Genomic DNA, 21,026 nt, shown 5'->3' on the forward strand with positions numbered 1-21,026 from the left:
GTGTCAAATTGATTCTTGAGATAGTCTCTAAGTTCATGAGGGAGATACTCAAGGTTTTACTTTGGCTCTTGTGTACTTGTTTTAATTTTCTTCAGCTTCAACTTGAAATTGTATATGAGCAATTGATGGTCTGTTCCACAGTAGACTCATGGCGTTGTTCTGAATGATGATATTGAACTTCTCTCCATCATCTCTTCCCACAGTTGTAGTCAACTTGATTTGTGTATTCCATCCAGTAAGGTCCATGTGTACAGTCACCGTTTATGTCATTGAAAAAAAGGTATTTGCAGTGAATATGTCATTGGTCTTCCAAAATTCTATCATGTAATCTCTGGTCAATTTTATCACCAAGGTCATATTTTTCAACTACGGATCTTTCCATTTTGTTTCCAACTTTCACATTCCAACACCAATAATTATCAATGCATCTTAATTGTACATTTGATCAATTTCAGACTGCAGATGTTGGTAAAAACCTTCAGTTGCTTCATCTTTGGAATTAATGGTTGGTGCATAAATTTGAATAATAGTCACATTAACTCTTTTTCCTTGTAGACATATTAATATTACCCTACCAGTGACAGCATTATACTTCAGGATAGATTTTGAATTTTTTTTGATGATGAATGTGACACCATCTCTCAATTTGTCATTCCCAATGTAGTAGACCTTATGTTTTTCCAATTCAAAATGGTCTATACCAGTCCATTTCAGCTCATTAATGTCTAAGATATTTATCTTTATGTGTTCCATTTCATTTTTGATGACTTCCAGTTTTCCTAGATTCATGCTTTGTACATTCCACATTCTGATTATTAGTGGGTGTTTGCAGCTGTTTCTTCTCATTTTGAGTAATGCTCAAATCTAGTTAGCGTGATGTTTGTCAGGCAACTTGCAAGAGTAAGGTCTTAGTTTTCATCATGTGAAGTTTTAGGCAGAGATTCAGGATTGGTGAAATAATAGACTTTCTATTGTTAATCAGCTTTAGATGGTGGGTCAAAAGTGTAAAGAGATCTATTTATTTACACAGTTACCACATTTTATTGAATCTGTGAGGTCACCAGTGTAATATGTGCCATTATTTCATATATGATTAATGAATAAAAATTTCTTTCAATTAAATGCTGTTATAGTGCTTTTAGTTGATGGTTTGGAGTTGTGGTGTTGGAGAAGAATGCTAAGAGTGCCATGGCCTACTAAAATGACTAACAAATCTGTCCTGGAATAAGTGCAGCTGGAATGCTCCTTGGAAGCAAGAATGGCCAGACTTCATCTCACCTACTTTGGTCATGTTGTTAGAAGGAACCATTCCCTGGAGAAGGATATCATGCTTGGTAAAATGGAGAGTCAATGAAGAAGGGGAAGGCCCTCAATGAGATGGACTGGCACAGTGGCTGAAACAGTGATCTCAGGTATAGCAAGGATCATGAGGCTGGCACAACACCAGGCAGTGTTTTATTCTGCTGTGCAAAGGGTCACTATGAGTTAGAGATGACTTGACGGCACCTAAGAACAACAACAAGTAATGGTTTTTTTCCATTGGCATTTTTCTTTATGGTTATTGAAAGCTCCAGTAGGCTTGTGTGGACACATATTTTTATTATTTAACTTCAGCGATGTTAACTTATGAAGAACAAGAACATATGTTGTAGAGTCAGTGAAACATACTAAGAAATTTGTAATAAATAATATTATAGCTAAAAATATATGACCAATCCCTCAAAGATGGCTTTTCCTGTCAGAAATCTCCAGAGGAAAGACTTAATACAAATTCTGCTAACATAAAGACATGACTAGGAAAAATCATTAGTCCAGATGTTTCTAAAAAAATTAACTGTGTCAGAATTGCCTGATTTACTTGTTAAACATGTTGATTCCTGGGCCCATTCCAGACCAATTAAATTTCAATCTCTTGATGTGGTACCAGGAATCAGCATTTTTACAAGCTGCCCAGGTCACGCTGATGCAGCTGGTCTGAGGAATCTGTGCTTTGAGAAACACTGTACTGAGCACTTCTGTGCTGTAAATTGGATCTCAGGTCACAGGTTAAGATACTTCATTAAGTCTCATGGCAGCCAAGAGTGAGCAAAAGACTTTTTTTTTTTTTTTTTTTTTTTTAAGAAATGGCCCTTCGTTGGAAATGGCCCAGGAAGAAAAGAGCCAAGATAATTTGACACCAGAATGAGTCCAAAACTTCCAATTCCTTAAAAAATCCTAAACAAGAGGTGTGGGAGTTACATTTTTCTAGCAGTTACCTTTAAATTCTTTAGCATTCAATAATTTATTCAGGATCATATTATATCAAGGCTGAGTTCCTTAACCACTAGACAAACTTTGATAAGTCTGGTGAGAGTGGCCTGATTAATATTTTTCATTACATTATAAAGGGTTTAAGGTTAGTTAAGGGAAATAGCGTGTTATTAGAGGAGCAAAGCAGTAGAATAATTTCCTATGATTCTGCATTAATCAGTGCAAGAAGGGCATGGGTGTGTGTGGTTTTTGACCCCCTGTAACTTCACAAGGGGGAAGGATGACCAGAACAACATCAATAACCCAATGCTGATTCCTATGAAGGGGAAGTCAGATATTCCGCCACCCTCTAACCCTTTTGCCAATTCTGAGACCAACTGACCCTCCCACGGCACTCACTACTTCTCTGTTGGGTTTGGTAATTTGTTGTAATGGTCAACTCATACTGAATACTCATTATTACGGGGCTTATTATGGAAGCAAGAGCTTGCAATTAAGGTTCAGGAATGCTCAGTATACAATTCTTCAGTTGGGCCAGTCTCCCCTTGGCCATGCCAGCAGGCATGCTTGTCTTTGATCCTCCATCTCTCAGCCTGGGCTCTGCCCTAGCAGGGCAAGCGTTACAAAACCCTTTTAGCTCTGCTGATAGGTGCACTCCAATCTGCCAGAGTCCTTTCTTGTTCCCTGGGCTGGTGAGCCAGCCACTCTCTCTTGTGCTGGTCTTTTGATTCTGTTGCCTTTGCTGTCACTGTGTCTGACATCTCTCTCTGCTATTTCCAGTGCAGGGATCTTGGGTCCAAAGGACATACTTTACTCCTGGCTTTTCTGTCTTGGTGACAGTGAGATCCTCCTTTCTGCCTTTGGGATGGTTCATTTTGCCTAGCAGGATGGCCAAACTGACCAATCCCACATTAGGGTTCCATACATTTTATTTGGATGGTCTCAACCACTCAAGGGTGCCATGTAACTTATGTACATTATTAATACACTATCCAATCCCCTTGGTGGGCCACAAGTCCCTCACATTTGCATTCCCCAGGCCTTAGGCTTCATCAGCTCATCTGTGACTGTAGTGAAACTCAGCAAGTTTGGCAGACATGATTTATCAACATCCATTGGCCATAGGGAGCTCCCATGAGGTTCTTCTCAGAGTTGATGAAGTATCACCAAACCTAGGGCTGGAAAGTCAAGAAGAAAAAGTTGGTTAGCTGTGCAGGAGCAGACATGAAGGGACTAAAGCCTTTGCTCAGTCTCCATTCAACACTCAGTTACTTCTGGAAACTTCTACCTCACTCCTCCAAAGCAGCACATATGTTTTGCTTCTCACCCCAACCTGTACAAGAATCTGAGCTTCACTTTGCTTCCCCTGCAGGAAAGAGAAAGAAAGGAACCCATAGGTGCATTTTAACTTACTACTCTCTGACAATGATTTTGGAAAATGGTTGGCTATGTTTACATGTTAACCAAGCTCCTGTTATGTGCTAGGTCTTGCACTATTGTTTTATGCCATCCAGTTGATTCCGACTCATAGTGACGCTAAGGAGAGAGTAGAACTATCCCGTAGGGTTTCATAGGCTGAAAATTTTTGCATTAGACACATGCAAGGTTACCACAGGTTGGTGGCAAAGCAGAAGGACTTTTAGCTGGTACCAAACAAACAAACAAACCTTAAAAACCAAGTTTCATACACTTACTATCTACTTTTAAATATATCCCCTTATTTGGGTAGAATTTTAGCCTTCAAGGCTGCTTTGGTATTTTAATTTAAATCAAACCTATCTGGTTAAACAGTTTGTGAGGAGGGCACTGTAAGCAGAGTGTAAATTTGGCTTGACCTTGAACCACCTCCTGAGGATTTGGAACTTGCCCAAAACTTTCCCACAGACCACCATTTCCTCTCCAGAAAGAAAGAAAGAAAGAAAGAAAATAAAAGCTAGGATTTTGGTTAAAAACAATCATGCTGTACAAAATACAGCGAAAAATATCAGTGCAGGTTACCAAGGTTCATTTCCCTGTTGGGCACAAGATCAAGTTTCAGAGCAAAGAATCACATTGACTTTTTTTTTTTTTTTAAATGGATTTTATTGAAATATAATTTATGTACAGTGAAATACACAAAACTAAAGTGACATGGGTCAGTGCATTTTTTTTTTTTTTTGCGGTGTTCCCTCCCCTCCCCTCCCAACCCTGGCAAACAACAAAGAAAGTTTCCCTCCATATATAAACCTTTCCTTGACCCTCCACAACCATGAACTAATACTATATTTGTCCTTCTGTGATTGACTTACTTCACTCGGCATAATGTCCTCTAAGTTCATCCATATTATGTGGTGTTTTGCAGACTCTACATTATTCTTTAGTGCTGCATAGTATTCCATTGTGTGTATGTACCATAGTTTAGTCATCCACTCTTCTGCTGATGGGCACTGTGGTAGTTCAGTTTGTATGTCAACTTGGCTGGACCTTGTTGAGTGGCTGGGCAGCTGGTGGTAGTTATTCTCTATGATGAAACTGGCCTTCAACTCCATGGTGGGATCTACCACAAGCAGCTGAGTAGCTGCTTTTGGGATGTAGTCTGCTTCCTGTATATAAGGAGAAAACTTGGGGATATTCTCTAGCTTATGGCACCTTGAACCCTGCATGTAGTTGTGTTGTTGTTCAACAGCCTGCCATGAACTGCTGACCTTGGGACTTACAATGGATTTGAATTAATGTCCTGCTATGTGATTAGAAATATCGGGACTGTGCCTTTTTACTTGTCAACTTTGGGCTTGGCAGCCTCAGCAGCCAGAAGCTGTCTGAGTGAAGAAAAGCCTCTAGCTTCTGTGGGCCAGGAGCTGGAGGCAGAGCTGAAGCCCAAGGTTGAGGGGCTTTCACCCAGCCCCCAGAGCCTGGCACTTTGAACTTGGACTTAGCCTCTAAAATTTTTGTTTGTTAAGGCCATCCCATTTATGGTATATTCTTGTCAGAGCAGCACTAGGTAACCAGAACAGGCACATAGATTGTTTCCATCTTTTTGCTATTGTAAATAGTGCTGCGATGACCATGAGTGTGCATATATCTGTCCTGGCTCTCACTTCGCTAGGATATATACCTAGTAATGGAATTGCTGGGTCAAATGGTATCTCCAATTCCAGCTTTCTAAGGAATCACCATATTGCTTTCCACAGTGGGTGTATCTCTTCACAGTCCCACCAGCAGTGTATGAGAGTCCCAATCTCTCTACATCTCTGCCAGCATTTGTTATTTTCTGTCTCGTTGAATCTTGCCATCAGTGCTGGGATGTGATGGTATCTTGTTGTTTTGATTTGCATCTCTCTGATGGCCAATGATTGTGAGCATCTCTTCATGTATTTGCTGGCCACCTGCATATCCTCCTTGCTGAAGTGTCTATTCATGTCTTCTGCCCAGTTTTCAATTGGATTGTTAATTCCTTTGGGGTTGAGGCAGTGGAGTTTTCTATAAATCTTAGAGATAAAACCCTTGTTGCTGTCACTTTTCTCATGTGCCTTTTCATGGTGTCGATTTCTTTGTTCCATATAATTTTCTATGCTGAGCTCGTTTTGTTTATGAATCATGTTATCACTTCCTTCTTTGCTATTGTTTTAGTGTTTCCTAAATATTTGTGCTGGTCTTCTTTTTTATTTTGTTGTGAAGGTTTATAGTTTTTCTTTGAGGTTACCTTGTGATTTATACTTTTCTTTTCAAGTTTAGAACAGTCCATTCTATCTTGTAGTTGTCTTGACTTCCCTACCATCTAGAAGATCTGTAATGACACAGTTTTTTCCCTCTTTTGGTTTGTAGTTGTCTTCATTTGTCAATTGATGTCTCTGGTTCCCTTTTCACAATCTTGTGGGCTTATTTACTTTGGATACTTCCATAGCTGTGTTGTTTTCTGGGTTATATCATCATGCTTGCTAATGGTCAGTTGTTGTTGGCTGTTGTTGCTTCTCTGTCCAAAGGGCTCCCTTTAGCATTTCATATAAGGTTGGTCTGGTTTTAACAAATTCCCTTAATTTCTGCTTATCTGGAAATGTCCTAATTTCACCATCATATTTGAGGGACAATTTTTCTAGGTACATAATTCTTGGTTGGAAATTTTTCTCTTTCAGAGTTTTATATATACCATCCCATTGTCTTCTTGTCTGCATGGTTTCTGTTGAGAAATCCCAGGTTAGTCTTATTGGTTGCCCCTTGTAGGTAACTTTTTATTTTTCCCGTGTTGCTCTCATGATTCTTTCTTTGTCTTTGGTTTTGGTGAGTTTGATGATGATATGTCTTGGTGATTTTCTTTTGGGATCTATCTTGTTTGGGGTTCATTGGACTTCCTGAATGGATATAGTCTTATCTTTCATCATACAAGGAAAATTCTCTTCCAACAAATCTTCAACAATTTTCTCTGTGGTTTTGTTTCTTCCTGTTTTGGAATTCCAATTATATATAGGTTATTCCTTTTGATGGTATCCCACATGAACATTAGGCTTTCTTCATTTTGTTTGAATTTTTTTTTCTGATTGATCCCTTTCCAAAGAAGTGTTCAGGTATTTGCCTTCAATCTCCCTAATTCTGTCTTCCATTGATTCAATTCTATTCCTTTGCCCATTCAATGCCTTATTTATTTCTGAAAAGTTAGTATTAATCTTCTGGATTTCTGTGTGTAGATTTTGTATCATTTCTAATTTTTCACTTATTTTGTTCTTGCATTGTCTTTTGAAATTGTTGCAGGGTTTTCTCTGTGTTTTCCTCAATTTTATCAGTGTTTTCCTTGATCTGTCTCTCAATTCATTGAAGATGCCTAAGTGTAACTCTTTTGAATTCCTTCTCAGGGAGTTCCAATGCTGCATCTTCCTCAGGGATGTGTTTTGGGTATGTATCCTGATCCTTTGTTTCTTCTGCTTTCTCTTGCTTCTTTGTGTGGACTGTGATGCTTTGTTGTTCCAGGGCATTGTGACATTTTTGTGTTTATATTTAATTGGTGATTGTATGTTGGAGTGACTTGCCCACAATTTCCATTTTCTTTGTTTTGTTTGTATGTTATCTATGCAAGCAGGGTACTGTGCTGTGCTCCTCTATTCACTAGTTGATGGCACTTATACACTCACCACCTATTTCCTTTCCTGTTGTCAGCCTCTGGTATGTCCCTGCTGACCTTGGCAAACAAAGCCTATTCTTAGGTCCCTGGAATCTGAATGAGAATGCTGTCACTTTAAAATCCAAAATGGATTTTAAAATTCAAAATGGATTTAAAGTGGTTGCCATTTGTAAAGATTCAAAATGGCTGTGCCCTCGGTCTCTATATATCTTAAAGGCCGCCGCTTATAAGCATTCAAAATGGCTGCACCTTCAGTCATTTTAAATATCCAAAATGGCTGCCTCTTATAAACATTCAAAATGACTGCACCCTCGGTCACTTTAAATATCCAAAATGGCTGCCATGTGTAAACAAAAAATGGCTGCACCCTCTGGACTGCAGAAAGTCCACAACTCAGGTTGTCTCCCTTCCTGTTTTCCCTTCCTAGTTATAGGCCACCAGCACAGTTGTCCCTGCAGTCCTTGGTGACTAGGCCTGATCTTTAGGTGAATTCTCAGGTCCCAACACCTCTTGGAAATATTCAGGCTGTTGAGTCCTTCAGAGTACCTGACAGTCCACAGCTCCAACCATCTCCATATTCACTCTTTTCATTCAGGTTTTTCCACTACTTGGTGCCTAATCTACTTCTGTATAGTTCCTTTCAAAGCTCAGGACTCCAGGATTATCTTCTGTATCTCTATCACTTATTTTTTCTTTTCTTTGTTGAAGAGGATCTGTGTTGCTTGTTTGCCTATTCCTCCATCTTCCTGACTCCCCACATTGGCATTTTAAATGAATTGAGTGGAATGGTTTGAGTAGTTACCTGGTTTTATTGTTTTTCTAGCTCCCATTGAAAAGACCACATACTCTCCCTTGGATCTCAAGATGTTATGGATTGACCCATCATATCTTTAACTTGAATTTTAGGAAGTCTGAAAAACCTATGTGGCTCCCCTTGCCCATTGCCCTTCTTTGATTTGACAACTGATGAACAAGCAGATTCAGTTAGAGATTTGCCAGCCCCAACCCAAAGAAAGCCAAGCAGGGTAGACCTCATGCCCTCAGTCCCATTTGTTTTGCCTTTACTTTAATTCCTCTGCCACACACACAGATTAAATTCAGCTCCTTGGTTGCTTGTGCTCTGATTTCCTAACCTTTGTGGTCATTGCTAACTTCCATAATGGGATTGGTTGATCTGGGTTGAGGAAGACAGAACTACAACTAAACAAAAATTCCATAGGGATTGTGCTGGGGAAAGTAGTAGTATTGTGTCTTAGAAGGAGTTGAAGTTTCCCTCAAAATGAATTGTTAGGTACTATGGTGGCATCGTGAGTAAGGGATTTTGTTGCTAAAAAGAAGGTCAGTGGTTCAAACCCACCAGCTGCTCTGTGGGAGGAAGATGGGGCAATCTACTTCTGTAAAGATTTATACCCTTAGAAACCCAATGGGGGTCACTCTAAGTTGAATTAACTCCATGGCAGTGGGTTTGATTTTTGTATGTCAACCACCTATCTATCAGCTTGCTATACTGTATTGGCTGTACATAGCTATGATGCTGGAAGCTATACCACTGGTATTTCAAATGTCAGCAGAGTTACTCATGTGGACAGGTTTTAGTGGAGCTTCCAGACTAAGACAAACTAGGAAGAAAGGTTTAGAGATCTACTTCTGAAAATTAACCAATGAAAACCCTGTGTATCACAACAGAATATTGTCCAATATCGTGCCATGATCATGACTGAGCAGGACTGGGTAGTGTTTCATTCTGTTGTGTGTGGGTTCACCCTGAGTCAGAGCTGACTTGACAGCAACTAACAACAACAGCAGCAGCAACAACAACAGCTACTCAGTAATGAGTTATTATCATCATTTATGAACTTGAGTCTGTTTTCTGCACTCTGCTGTGTATTGTGTTCTTGTTTACTGTTTTTTGGATTTGGTGCTCCTTGAATGATGTCTTCTCTGTGTTTAGTTTTCATTTACAGAAAGTATTATTGCTATTTGGAAATGCAGAAGATGGTTGTCCATGAGCTTCTCCGTCCCTGCTTCTCCTTACCACTTGCAATTTTGATATTCAAATGCCTTTCTTAAGTTTCTTTATTTTCTTCATTAAGTTCCTATAAAAGATGAGAAGGTTCTTACCCTTTTATTATTTTTCTTTATTCACTGTCAACTCAGCAATGACTATTTTTTAAAATGAAGAATCCCAAACCAAACCAAACCAAACCCACTGCCCTCAAGTTGGTACTGACTCTTAGTGACCCTTAAGACAGAGTAGAACTGCCCCTTAAGGCTTCCAAGGCTGTACATCTTTAGAGAAGCAGACTGCCTTATATTTCTCCCATGGACTCTTCCCTCCATCCTCCTAAAACTGTCACTTGTGAAGGCCACTCATCAAATCACATCCAATGGCCTCTGCCCAATCTTCTAGAGGGGACAAGGATTTTAGAGGTCAACCAGTCTAGCACAATTAATTCCCAAAAAAGGAAGCTGAGGCTCAGAAAAATCCTGTGGCGTACCCACAGCTAATTTGTGACAGACCCCAGGTTATCAACTTTGCTGGGTTGTTTATTTAGTAAATGACAATGACTCTCTCATTTCAGGATTTATATCTATTTTGACAAATGGTGGAGGGGGCTTGGAATACAACATGTGGTTAGCATAAGAACTTCCCTCTCTTCTCTTTCACCTTGCTCTGTCTGCCCCACAAACCTTGCTTAATAAGGGTTGATACGTTAAGAGGGCTGCTCTGTCTTTCCAAGCAAGAGGCCCTGTGACTCCTCTTAGAGCATGAAGACCTGATTTCCTGATGGGTAACATTTTCCCTTTCCCGTGACTTGTCTCTCTGGGGCTGTGTTCGATTTCCCTGCTGGATCCTTTGTGTCCTTGGGCTGGCTGCCTTGTTTGGCAGTTTGTAGCGAGGCCTCTGATAGATGCCAGGAGGTGAGAGGAAGGGCTCCGAATGGGCTCAATCATTGGACAAACCGACTTGGTGATGGATGAGCCTTCTCCCCAGGGAGTTTTGGGTCAGAAGAAATCCAGCTGATAAGTTTTTCCAGAATTGAGTAACCCAGAAACAGTGCCAGCAGGATCTCACCTCTTTTGTGGCTTTTTGTATTAATTTTAAAGAAAATTCTCAGCTGTGTTTCTACATCTTAGTAGAAATACAGCTACATCCCTGATAGATTTAGATATATGTGATATTAATTGGTTTAGAAATAATATTTCAGGAGAGGGGTGGGAGGAAGGAAGAGTCTTAAAAAAATCCCTAACAAAATATTTTCTTTCTTCCAAGTATTGAAAAGGGACAATATAACCCTTTCTTCTTCCAAATGATCTCATAGCTATTTATTGAGGGGAAATACCAAATGTTTATTTATTTATTTTTAAGGCACTTCTTCGGTCCTGATGATTCAAGTCGGTATCATTTTCCTCCTGACTACAGAGGCTCTGAGATAAAGCTCCACCCCAAGTGACATGCCGATGTCAGAACAATTCCTGTCCTGCAGAATTCCTGTCCTGCAGGAGGGTCTGCAACCTTCTTTATTCCCCCTTCACAGACGTCCTTGAGCCCTCCAGACGGATGTGAGCGAGTTTTTCAGTCCTCATGCAAAACAACCATCTAAACATAACAGATGACATCAGCTTGGGCTTTTCAATTCCTGGATGGCAGCAGCGTATTAATCCAGCCTTCATCCTGGATTTCATAAACTAAAACAAGAGAGCCTGGCAGGAGAACAGCGCTGCTGCTGGGTTGAGGAAATTGATGACGGGGAAGCATGCGGGCAATCCAGTGTATAAAGCTCATAAACGTGTAGCCAGAGGCTCAGCTACCACTTTGGAAGCTGGACGGCTGCTTCCCACCAACAAAGCCCACGGCACAGGAAGCTGAGCCTCAGCCTGCTGGGAGACATGAAGGGCGTCTGGCTGCTGACTGCTCTTCTAGTACCTGTGCACCTGGTGACGGCCTGGAGCACCAAGTATGCGGTGGACTGCCCTGAACATTGTGACAGTAACGAGTGTAAAAGCAGCCTGCGCTGCAAGAGGACGGTGCTCGACGACTGTGGCTGCTGTCGCGTGTGCGCCGCAGGGCTGGGTGAAACTTGCTACCGCACGGTCTCGGGCATGGATGGCGTCAAGTGTGGCCCGGGGCTAAGGTGTCAATTTTACAGTGAGGAGGATGATTTTGGTGACGAGTTTGGTATCTGCAAAGGTAAAGAGTGACCCCTTGCTTCTTCCTGCCCAGGGCCAGCTGAGGGCTGTTAGCCAGCTTGGGAGGTGAGGAGGCTTTCCTTGTAATTAATAAGGAAAATGCACTTGGGTTACTGACCCATCACAGGTGTTGTCAGAGGCAGAGAGAGAAGGATAACTGTGCATAGAAGAACATAAACCCTGCAGGGAAGCAAAGAAAACGATACAGCATTTCACTCATAATGTTTAGGAAATTGAAAGAAAAACATTGCAATGGAAGATTGTGCTGTCTCCTTTTCTGGAAATTTTAGAAATATGACAGATGATCTGTTATAGATGGTAGAGGTGCTGTCTCCTCTGCCAGGCAGTGATTAGAGAGGTCTCTCCTAGATAACCTCTTGGGATGGTTTCTAGCCCCAGGGTTTAATGATTCTTTCATCATGAAAAGGTCCACAGGGTGGAGAACATCGCTCAAGGTCAAATATTTCTGATGGATGCTAATGTACTTTATGGAATAGAGTGGGTTTAAGACGTCTGAAGAAATAACTCACATTCTTGGAAGAGAGTACCCCAAAGTATAAAACATCTCATTCCACTTTATAAGGGTTTTGGTCATGTAGAGAAAAATAGCTGATGACGTGAGGCTAGTAAAATTAACACTAAGGAAAAATGAAAATTAGGAAGCTGTGAAGAATGAGGACAACAGTCTTATAAGACTTCACTAGGTTGAAATTGCAGCTGAATAATGTAGTTAAGCATTGGTAGGATTTATTTTAAATTAGTTACTGGAGTTTACAATGTTGAGAATGATAAGATTGGTGATTTTAAATTATCTGTATGTGGATACCTACTGAGCTCATCATTAAGAGCTATTATTAAGATGCAACACATATTCTGTAGCCCCCTTCATCAGTTTTATAATACAAAGAAGCTGTTACAATGACTAAAAGGGCAATTTTAAAAATAGTTCTTTTATTTTAAGAATTTAGTACAATTGTATTGTTTTATGAATGGTCATCACCCATAACTGAGCTGATCTCATCATGTCACCTATCTTTTAGATAAATAATGTATAAATGAATCACCTGGTAACTCACAAAACATGCTAAAGGTTAGGAAATACATGTTTGAACTAGTAGAAGAGTTTCTGTTTTTGTTTATGACCAATAAAAGTACAACACTGATGGAACATTTCCTTGGGTGAACATACATATACGTTTCTTTTGATTGCCCAGGATCTGTAGTTTCTGCAAATTACAGGGCTAATCAGCCAAGAAAACAGTACTTCACATATGGAAATTAGGGAGGAAGTGGTTAACACGATCATACTTATGATATAGCAAGAATATGTAGTGGATTGCTTTTTCTCTTGGCATAAAAATGTCTTTGTAAATATACAATCACTATGAGTAAAGAAACAAGCTGTCAGGCATCTGGAGGCTTTAGCAATCTGATACTTCACTGAATGATTGAGGAAGATGCTAATGAGATACATTTTAAAAGAGATTTAGTCTTACTCTTCTCCCACATCCTCCAGATTGCACATGAGCCTGGTTTTGAACATTTGTCTCTCTGCTAGGAAGAATAAGCTATGTGAACCTCAGCAACTCTGGATGGAGATCTTATATTTTGCTGGAGGAAAACTCCTTTCTTCAGCTTTTTTACTGAACACCCACGTGGAAACTGTACATTTCAGCTGTACAGCCAGATGTTGTCTAAATATTCAAATATTGTTGCCCGGACGGTTGCCTAGGTCACAGTCAACCAGCCAACATGTATTTATTGAACACTTACTATATGCCTAGCACTGTCCAGTATATCAGGGGATATAACAGAAGTACAACTAGGAATCTGACTAATATTTTTGTTCTCAATATCATGAATATCACTGTAGGCATGGTCAAATCCCAGTCCTGTATGCTTTTCTGCAAAAGACTTTTTTTTTTTTTTTCAGGATCCCTTTTAAGGACTAGTCTTCCCAGCAGGAAGGAAAATGTTTGAAACCAGGCTCTTCTGCAATCTGAAGGATGCTGAAGACAGCAATCCTAAATCTCTTTACAAATACATTTTCTTAACATCTATCTTGATCATTCAGTGGAAAACTAGTTTGCTAAAGACTCCAGATACCTTATAGCTTGTCCCTTTACCCATATGTGATTGTACATGTACAAGGATATTTTCATGCCAAGAGAACATTCCACATCTTTTCTGCTTGGTGCTTAAATACTGGTTAATCTACTGAGATGTCATTTATGTCATAGAAACTATGCATTTTAACTAAATGACTTTCTCCTCTTTATCTTAATATAGTATATTTCAGTTCAACTACTAGAACACTGGAACTCTAAAAGCTCCTAGTTTGGGAAGATATATAAATAGCTAACCCTCAGGTTCCTTGGCCACTTAATATGTTGCATCTTAGCTTTGCGGAGTCCTGTAACAACTGGGAAAGTTAGATAAGTTGTATGGCCATTTGACAGATAAGGACTGTGAAAAAAGTAGGAGTGGCTCTCCAGAGGATTGATCCTGTCATGTAATTAACTGGTAAGCTGAATGACAGTCCTCTGAACCCAGGTTAGTTTGAAGACCCTCCCTATACATTTTAAACATTGCCTCTGTATACAGTGAATTAAAAAACAGCATCACATCCTTTAAACTCTTTGAGGAGCTGATGGATATGTCTGTTCAATTTCCCACCTTCATTAAACTGTTGCAATGGTAACTTATGAAATAAGCAGAAAATAAACAGAATCTGGCCAAGGGGACTGCTTATGTGTAACTGTTTTCAACTAAACTTTGCCACAAGGCATTATACTAAGCCTTCTGTCCATTATCTGGTCTAAGTGTTCTGAGTGTCTTGAGATTTTATGTTTTGTGACTTAAAGTTTCAAATATCAAAGCTTGGGTTTTTTGAGAATTGGGTTTTATTTTACAGCCAAGATTCATGAGATTTGTTCAAATCCCAAGGCTGTGCACACAGAAGCTATTAGGATGGGGGCTTATGCACACCAGTCCTCTCTCTTAACCTTTTCCTTACCCTCAGACTGCCCCTACGGCACCTTCGGGATGGAGTGCAAAGAGACCTGCAGCTGTCAATCTGGCATATGTGACAGGGTGACCGGAAAATGCCTCAAATTTCCCTTCTTCCAATATTCAGTAGCCAAGTCTTCCAACAGGAGATTTGTTTCTCATACAGGTGAGAATTGATTCTGGTATAAGCCTTGGTAACATAGTCTCATTTTCAGTTTGAATAACTTGAAAGAAATCAGTGAGTACAGTTGTTGTGAGGTGCCACCAAGTTGACTTTGATTCATAGTGACCCTATGTGACAGAGCAGAACTGCCCCATAGGGTTCTCAAGGCTGTAATCTTCCAGGAGCAGATTGTCAGATCATTACCCCATGGAGCCACAGGGTGGGTTCAAACCACTGACCTTGCAGTTAACGGCCGATAACTTTACAATTGCACCACCAGTGCTCCTTGTGAGTAGAATAATGTTGATATGATTTTGTTTTCTATATTTTCCCTAGGGCAAAGATATGTGGTTATTGAATTTGGTTGTGGTTGCTGTTCTAAAAAAGATCTTGTAAATAATTTTGAGGATAAAATAACTTCTCCTAAAGTTCACCCAGTTTATATGAGAGATAAATATGATTAATTACTAAAGAACCTGTAATTTAAAAAAAGAACCGAGATATATAAAGTTCTTTACATTCTTCAGTGATCTGTTTTATATACTTAGCAGACAAAGCTACTTCTCTCCCAACTTCACATAGAAAAAATACTCTGAGGAATTTATTGGATAAGGTTTAAGAGGCAAGATAGAAAAATAGAACATTTCTTTTTCTTTTTTTAACTAAACGGAGACACTTAAATGGAATCATTCCAAGCATACATTTTTATGGAGCGGGTGAGAGATAGTATCTGTGATTTAAATTTGGGAAATGAATGTAATTGTAGTAACACCCATGTGTTTCTACTTAGTCCATGTGCATTTCTTCCACAACAAGGTGTTAGAACACAAGAAATACACCGCTTATAAAATGGTGGGAGGCACGTATTTCATTATCTGATTGAATAAGTGACCAGCACAGTAAAGCTCCATTAAATTGCAAATAAAGCATTTAAAGCAACCTGTAGCCACAGCAACTGCTAATATCAACAAACTAGCCTCCCCCCCCCGCCCCCGCCCCAGATACAAATTGTTGGTAATCCAAATACATTTTATTTATTTAATTATTTATTTCCTGGTCTGTTGCACTTCAAATTAATTAAGATGTAAAATATTTGACAAATGTGCTCATTTCCCCAGTTTTACCTCTTTCCTACAGATGGGCACAACTAAGAATAATAAAATGAAGGGGGAAACACTGTATGTTTAAGAGATTTATTTGAGTGTGCTTATGCTCTTAAACAAGGAGGTCCGATAATGCAGTGGTTGAGGCATTCAACTGTTTAACCAAAAAGGTCGACAGTTTGAATCCACCAGCTACTCTGTGGGAGAAAGATAAGGCAGTCTACTTCTGCAAAGATTTACAGCCTTAGAAACCCTCTGGGACAGTTCTGCTCTGTCCTTTAAGGTCCCTATGAGTCGAGATTGACTTGAGAGCAGTGGGTGTGCTCTTAAACATTAATGTAAAGTGAAAACCTCTTTTTACCTACTAGATGGGCATCTTTGTGAATATTTGATTGGGAAATGGAGACTTCATGAACATTTTAAATATTTATGATCTGTCAGTATAGTCATTGAAAAACAAAAGAAAAACAAAAACAAAAAAGAAAAACAAAAGAGAAATGCACTGGATTTCATAAAACCTGAAATTATTATTATTAGTATTATTGCCATGAAATTCATATAACACAAAATTGACCATTTTAATGTAAACAGGGGTGGCATTAAGTACATTCAAACTGCTGTGCAACCACCATCGCTATCTGGTTCCAGATCACTTTCATCACCTTGAAATAAAACTCCATACCCATTAAGCTATTACTCCCCATTCTTTCCTCCTCCCTGCCCTTAGCAACCACCAAACTGTTTTCTGAGACCTAGAAAGTTTTTGAATGGCTAGATTGCTTTTAGTGCAGGTTTAAAAGCTATTGTCTCAGTATAGCTAGCTGCTTCAAATACATGCAGCTTTTTCTTTTCATCTTATCTTGCTTTCTTAAAACCACAATCTAAAAGGTACTTTGAGGGAACAACTCACATGTCCCCTTTCACTCATTTAAGGTTGAATCTAAATCTTTGCCACTGAGAGAGAAAATAGAATCCATTGTGGATCTGTGTTGGTGTCTGGAATGTAATCTATGGGGAGCCATGAGAGCACCTTTGAAATAACCCTCCACGACGGAAACACTTTTTGGTGCCTCACCTGCATCCCTCCTGTGACACTCTGCAAGTGGCGTTTCCCCCAGGCCTTGTCTCCACAGGGCTGTTCTGCAGCTTCTTTCCTTAGACCCATCACCCTTACTCTTTTGCTTGCAGATTTTGTAAATATCTGTACTATTATACGATGCCTTGGGAACAGATTTATTTCTAGTCAGAAGTTACATTATAAGTTACACAAATGTATATGTATGTATGTGTGTGTGTATATATATCTATATATCTATATCTGTCTGTCTGTCTATCTATCTATCTAAATCAAACTCACTGCCATCAAGTCAGTTCAACTCATAGTAACCCCTCCTTGGGTTTCTGAGGTAGTATCTCTATGGAAGTAGATTGCCCAATCTTCCTTCTGAGGAGTGGCTGGTAGGTTTGAACTGCCAGCCTTCTGGTTAGCAGTCAAGTGCCTTAGGCACTGTACCACCATCAGATCTCCTATATATATGTATATGTGTATATATATGATGATAAAAAAGTATGATCAAAATTACATATATATATAATCAAAATTAGGTATCAAGATCCTTATTAGAAATTTATGAGAAAATAGTTGATTTTCTCCCTTCTCTGAATTAGGATTTTTTTTTTTTTCCATCAGCAACAAAAAAGTGATACTGGTAGCATAGTGCCTAATGCATTTGACTGCTAACCAGAAGGCTAGTGGTTCAAACCCACCAGCCACTCCTCAGAAGGACAGCTGGGAAATCAACTTCTGTAGTGATACTGCCTCGGAAACCCAAGGAGGGGTCGCTATGAGTCGGGTCTGACTCAACGGCACATAACAACAGCAACAACAACCGTAACCTTGGTAAACCTTGGTCAGATTCTGAATGGAGAGCAGAATATCCTAAAGGCTTCCCAGGAGCCTGTGAGCTCAGTTGTGCATTCGCTACATGAGGCATCCTGGGGTTCGTTTAGCTGTAGTGTACAGGAGGGGCTTGGAGGTCCCAGTCCTGCCACAGGCTTCACATCACCTCTGCACAGACGTATTTGGGGCCAGCCTTTGAGAACAGGTTAAATGGCTCCAGGGTTTACCAGCATAGGGACTCCTCGTGGTTCTTTCCATACTCTGATTGTATGAGGTTGTCTTCTCCAACTTTCTAATTGTTGATGATAACATTCCTGGCTTCCACTGGAACGTTCTGGAATGGTTCATGAATTTGCATACATTACTGCTACTCTTCTAGCACTTCCCTCCAGGAGGCACACTGCTGAAGCAGCACACCTCATGACTCCTGGAAGCAGAACATTTTAGTTTTGAAAATAACCTAGGTCATGCAAACTTTTATGTAGAGATAAGAACTATCTTTATAAAAGTTCTGCCCTTTCGTCTGCCTTCTGCCTTTTGGAACTACATCAATAAGCTCATCCTTTCCCCGTATCAGTTTGTGCAAAAATTTTACATAGATATCTATCCTTACAACATTTGCTCATCCAAGAAATATTCGCTGAACACCTACTATGTTCCAGGCACTGTTATAAGTGCTGGCAATATAGCAGTGAACAATGTAAACTCCCTTCCTTCATGGACTAATATTCTAGTGGTGGACAGAGATAACACAGAAAGAAAAAAAAAAAAAAGAAAAATATATCATGTATAAAAATAATATTGGGTAGTAGTACATATAAGAAGAGAAGTAATTCAAGTGGGTTCTATCTTAGATGCAGGAGCTCTGGTGATGTAGTGGGTAAGAAAATTGGCTGCTAACCAGAAGGTCAGTGGTTCAAGCCCACCAGTTATTCTGTGGGAGGAAGAAAAGGCAATCTACTTCCATAAATATTTACAGCCTTGGAAACCCAATGTGGGTCACTATGAGTTGGAATCGACTCAGTGACAGTGGGTTTTGATTTTGTATCTTACATGCAAGTTGCTAATTTAGATGCATACAGATAGCATACAGTGAATACAGATAGCACAGTATGTATCTATGTATCTATATCTGTATCTATATCTGGGGTTTGCTCTAGTGGCATAGTGCCTAAGGCATTTGACTGCTAACTGGAAGGCGGGTGGTTCAAACGCACCAGCTGTTCTGCGGAAAGAAGATGGGGCAATCGACTTCCGTAAAGATTTACCACCTCGGAAACCCAAACTCATTTCACTATGAGTTGAGATCAACTTGAGGGCAGTGAGTGATATCTCTGTCTATGTTTATGTCTATATATCTGTATCTATATCTATGTCTATATAAAACTGAAGTTTTCATTATGAATTCCATTGTAAAACAAAAACAAGATAAAATTTTCCTTGATGGAGTTATAAACGTTCGAGCATGATTTGTATCCTTTCTAGTTTCAGAGCATGACGCGGCCTCTGGAGATGGAAATGCTGTGAGAGAAGAAATTGTGAAAGAGAATGCTGCCCATTCTCCTGTAATGAAATGGCTAAACCCACGCTGATATGGGTGGGATTTCCAAGTGAAGGGTTTACTTCAATGATTGTTCAACCCACATTTAGGAACTGTCTAGAGTATAGCACATGGACATGAGAGTTTTGGAGACCAATTGCAATCTTGGGTGGGTACAGAAAAACAAAACAAAAGCAGTCTACTTGCAATCTGTAAAATGCACATGACTGAACACTTTTAGATATTTGTTTGTTAACTATTTGAATGCTGAACATATAGGTTTGTTAAGTGTGTGTGTTGTAATACTGAAGAACTACAAATGCCATTTAGATCATGTTAACGTGGAGGCAGATCAGTCAAAGAGAAATCTAGCCAAAGCTGAAGACCACAGTGAGCCCATGGGTTCTTTGACTGGGATGTACATTAATGCTGGAATATAGGATGGAGGATGAGTTAGGAAGAAGGGAAGGTGGGGGTGGGGGCGTGGGAGTGTAATCTTTAGCTCTTCCTTGTGGCAGTTTTAATAGAATTAAGTGTGCTTTTTTGGTTTGAGAAAAGTCAAAACAAAACAACCAGAAAACTGCTGAAGGAATTGGGATATTTGAAGCTTGTGGGAATTTGAGTAACAGCCTTGAATTGAGGCTGGTTTCAAAGAGCTGCTGATGTCGTTCCCAGGTTACATGATTCTGAGGGATGATTCTGTCGTGGCAGAGGGCAAACATACACTTCCATACATGGTTTTGAAGAATGTGGCCTCAGAGGTAGAGCTAGGAAGTATTTTGCCCACTTGGAGGAGGTGTGAGGGTAAATATTTATATATTTTTGTAAAAAAATTTTACTATGAGTCATCCTCCATACCCATATTTATCTTCCTCTTGAGGAAATGAACATAATATTAAGTTTGTTTAAAATTGTTTGAATAAAGGTTTTCAAATATTAGATATATCATAAATTTATTATTAATAATTATAATAATATTAATAGTAATAAGCATAAGAGAAACCTAGAAAAATTTAGTTACCATGGATTTATACATTGTCAAAAATGTACAACAGAGAGAATTTATTTAAAAGTAGATGTAGTGACTTGGATGAATTTTAAATTTAAAGTGGAAAATAACTTAAGTGGTTGGTAATTGAAAAGTCATTTTTCAGCAGGAAGCATGATTAATGTATGATTCATTTTTATATTTCTTTTTTCTTTCAAACCTAAGTTGAATGATGAATGCATTTGGGAGGATCTTAGCACAAATAAGATTGTTGTAATAAATGCCTATGGGAAATATTTGCAGAAGTATTTTATCTGGAGTAAAGAACTTATTTAAGAATTATTTCACTATATACCTGTATTTTATTCCAAAAATTTGTCAACAGGTTGTGGATATGGGTGTGGGTCTTTGAATACAAGCAGAATAAACTGTTAAGTTTTGTTTTAAATGGTCTAGTTTATTATTATTCAATAAAAAGAATATAGATAGCTATTCTGAGTCTATTCATGATTTCAAGTTATTTTAATGACTCATTCAAATGAATTTAATGTGACTTTTATGATAATTAAAAGGTAGGTTCTTTAACTGAATTTTCTGCTACAGATGAGCTTTTTCCACCAAAACAGGAGGCTAGAACTCATTTCTTACCCGTCAGCTGTTCTACGGGAGAAAGATGAGGCAGTCTGCTTCCTTAAAGATTCAGTCTTGGAAACCCTATGTGGCAGTTCTACTCTGTCCTGTAGGGTACCATTGAGTTGGAAGTAACTCGATAGCAGTGTTTTTTTTTTTT

The 21,026-nt window shown here is 39.2% G+C and overlaps 1 protein-coding gene across 1 annotated transcript; it reads left to right on the forward strand.

Annotated features, from left to right (window-relative positions):
* Positions 1–11,233: 11,233 nt before the first annotated feature.
* On the forward strand, positions 11,234–19,300 carry ESM1 (endothelial cell specific molecule 1). The gene is made up of 3 exons (XM_007944177.1): positions 11,234–11,534; positions 14,556–14,708; positions 19,200–19,300. Exons 1-3 carry the CDS (start codon positions 11,234–11,236, stop codon positions 19,298–19,300), a joined length of 555 nt encoding a protein of 184 aa, XP_007942368.1.
* The last annotated feature ends 1,726 nt before the right edge of the window (positions 19,301–21,026 follow it).

This window comes from Orycteropus afer, unplaced genomic scaffold (assembly GCF_000298275.1).
Source record: "Orycteropus afer afer isolate SDZICR_OR568_19922 unplaced genomic scaffold, OryAfe1.0 scaffold00122, whole genome shotgun sequence".
NCBI lineage: Eukaryota > Metazoa > Chordata > Mammalia > Tubulidentata > Orycteropodidae > Orycteropus > Orycteropus afer.

Bases quoted from the DNA above. Each gene is read 5' to 3' on its own strand.
- ESM1 (XM_007944177.1), top strand. From the start codon at position 11,234: ATGAAGGGCGTCTGGCTGCTGACTGCTCTTCTAGTACCTGTGCACCTG. The intron at 11,535-14,555 runs GTAAAGAGTGAC...CCTTACCCTCAG, and splicing joins CGAGTTTGGTATCTGCAAAG to ACTGCCCCTACGGCACCTTC. The intron at 14,709-19,199 runs GTGAGAATTGAT...TTCTAGTTTCAG, and splicing joins GAGATTTGTTTCTCATACAG to AGCATGACGCGGCCTCTGGA.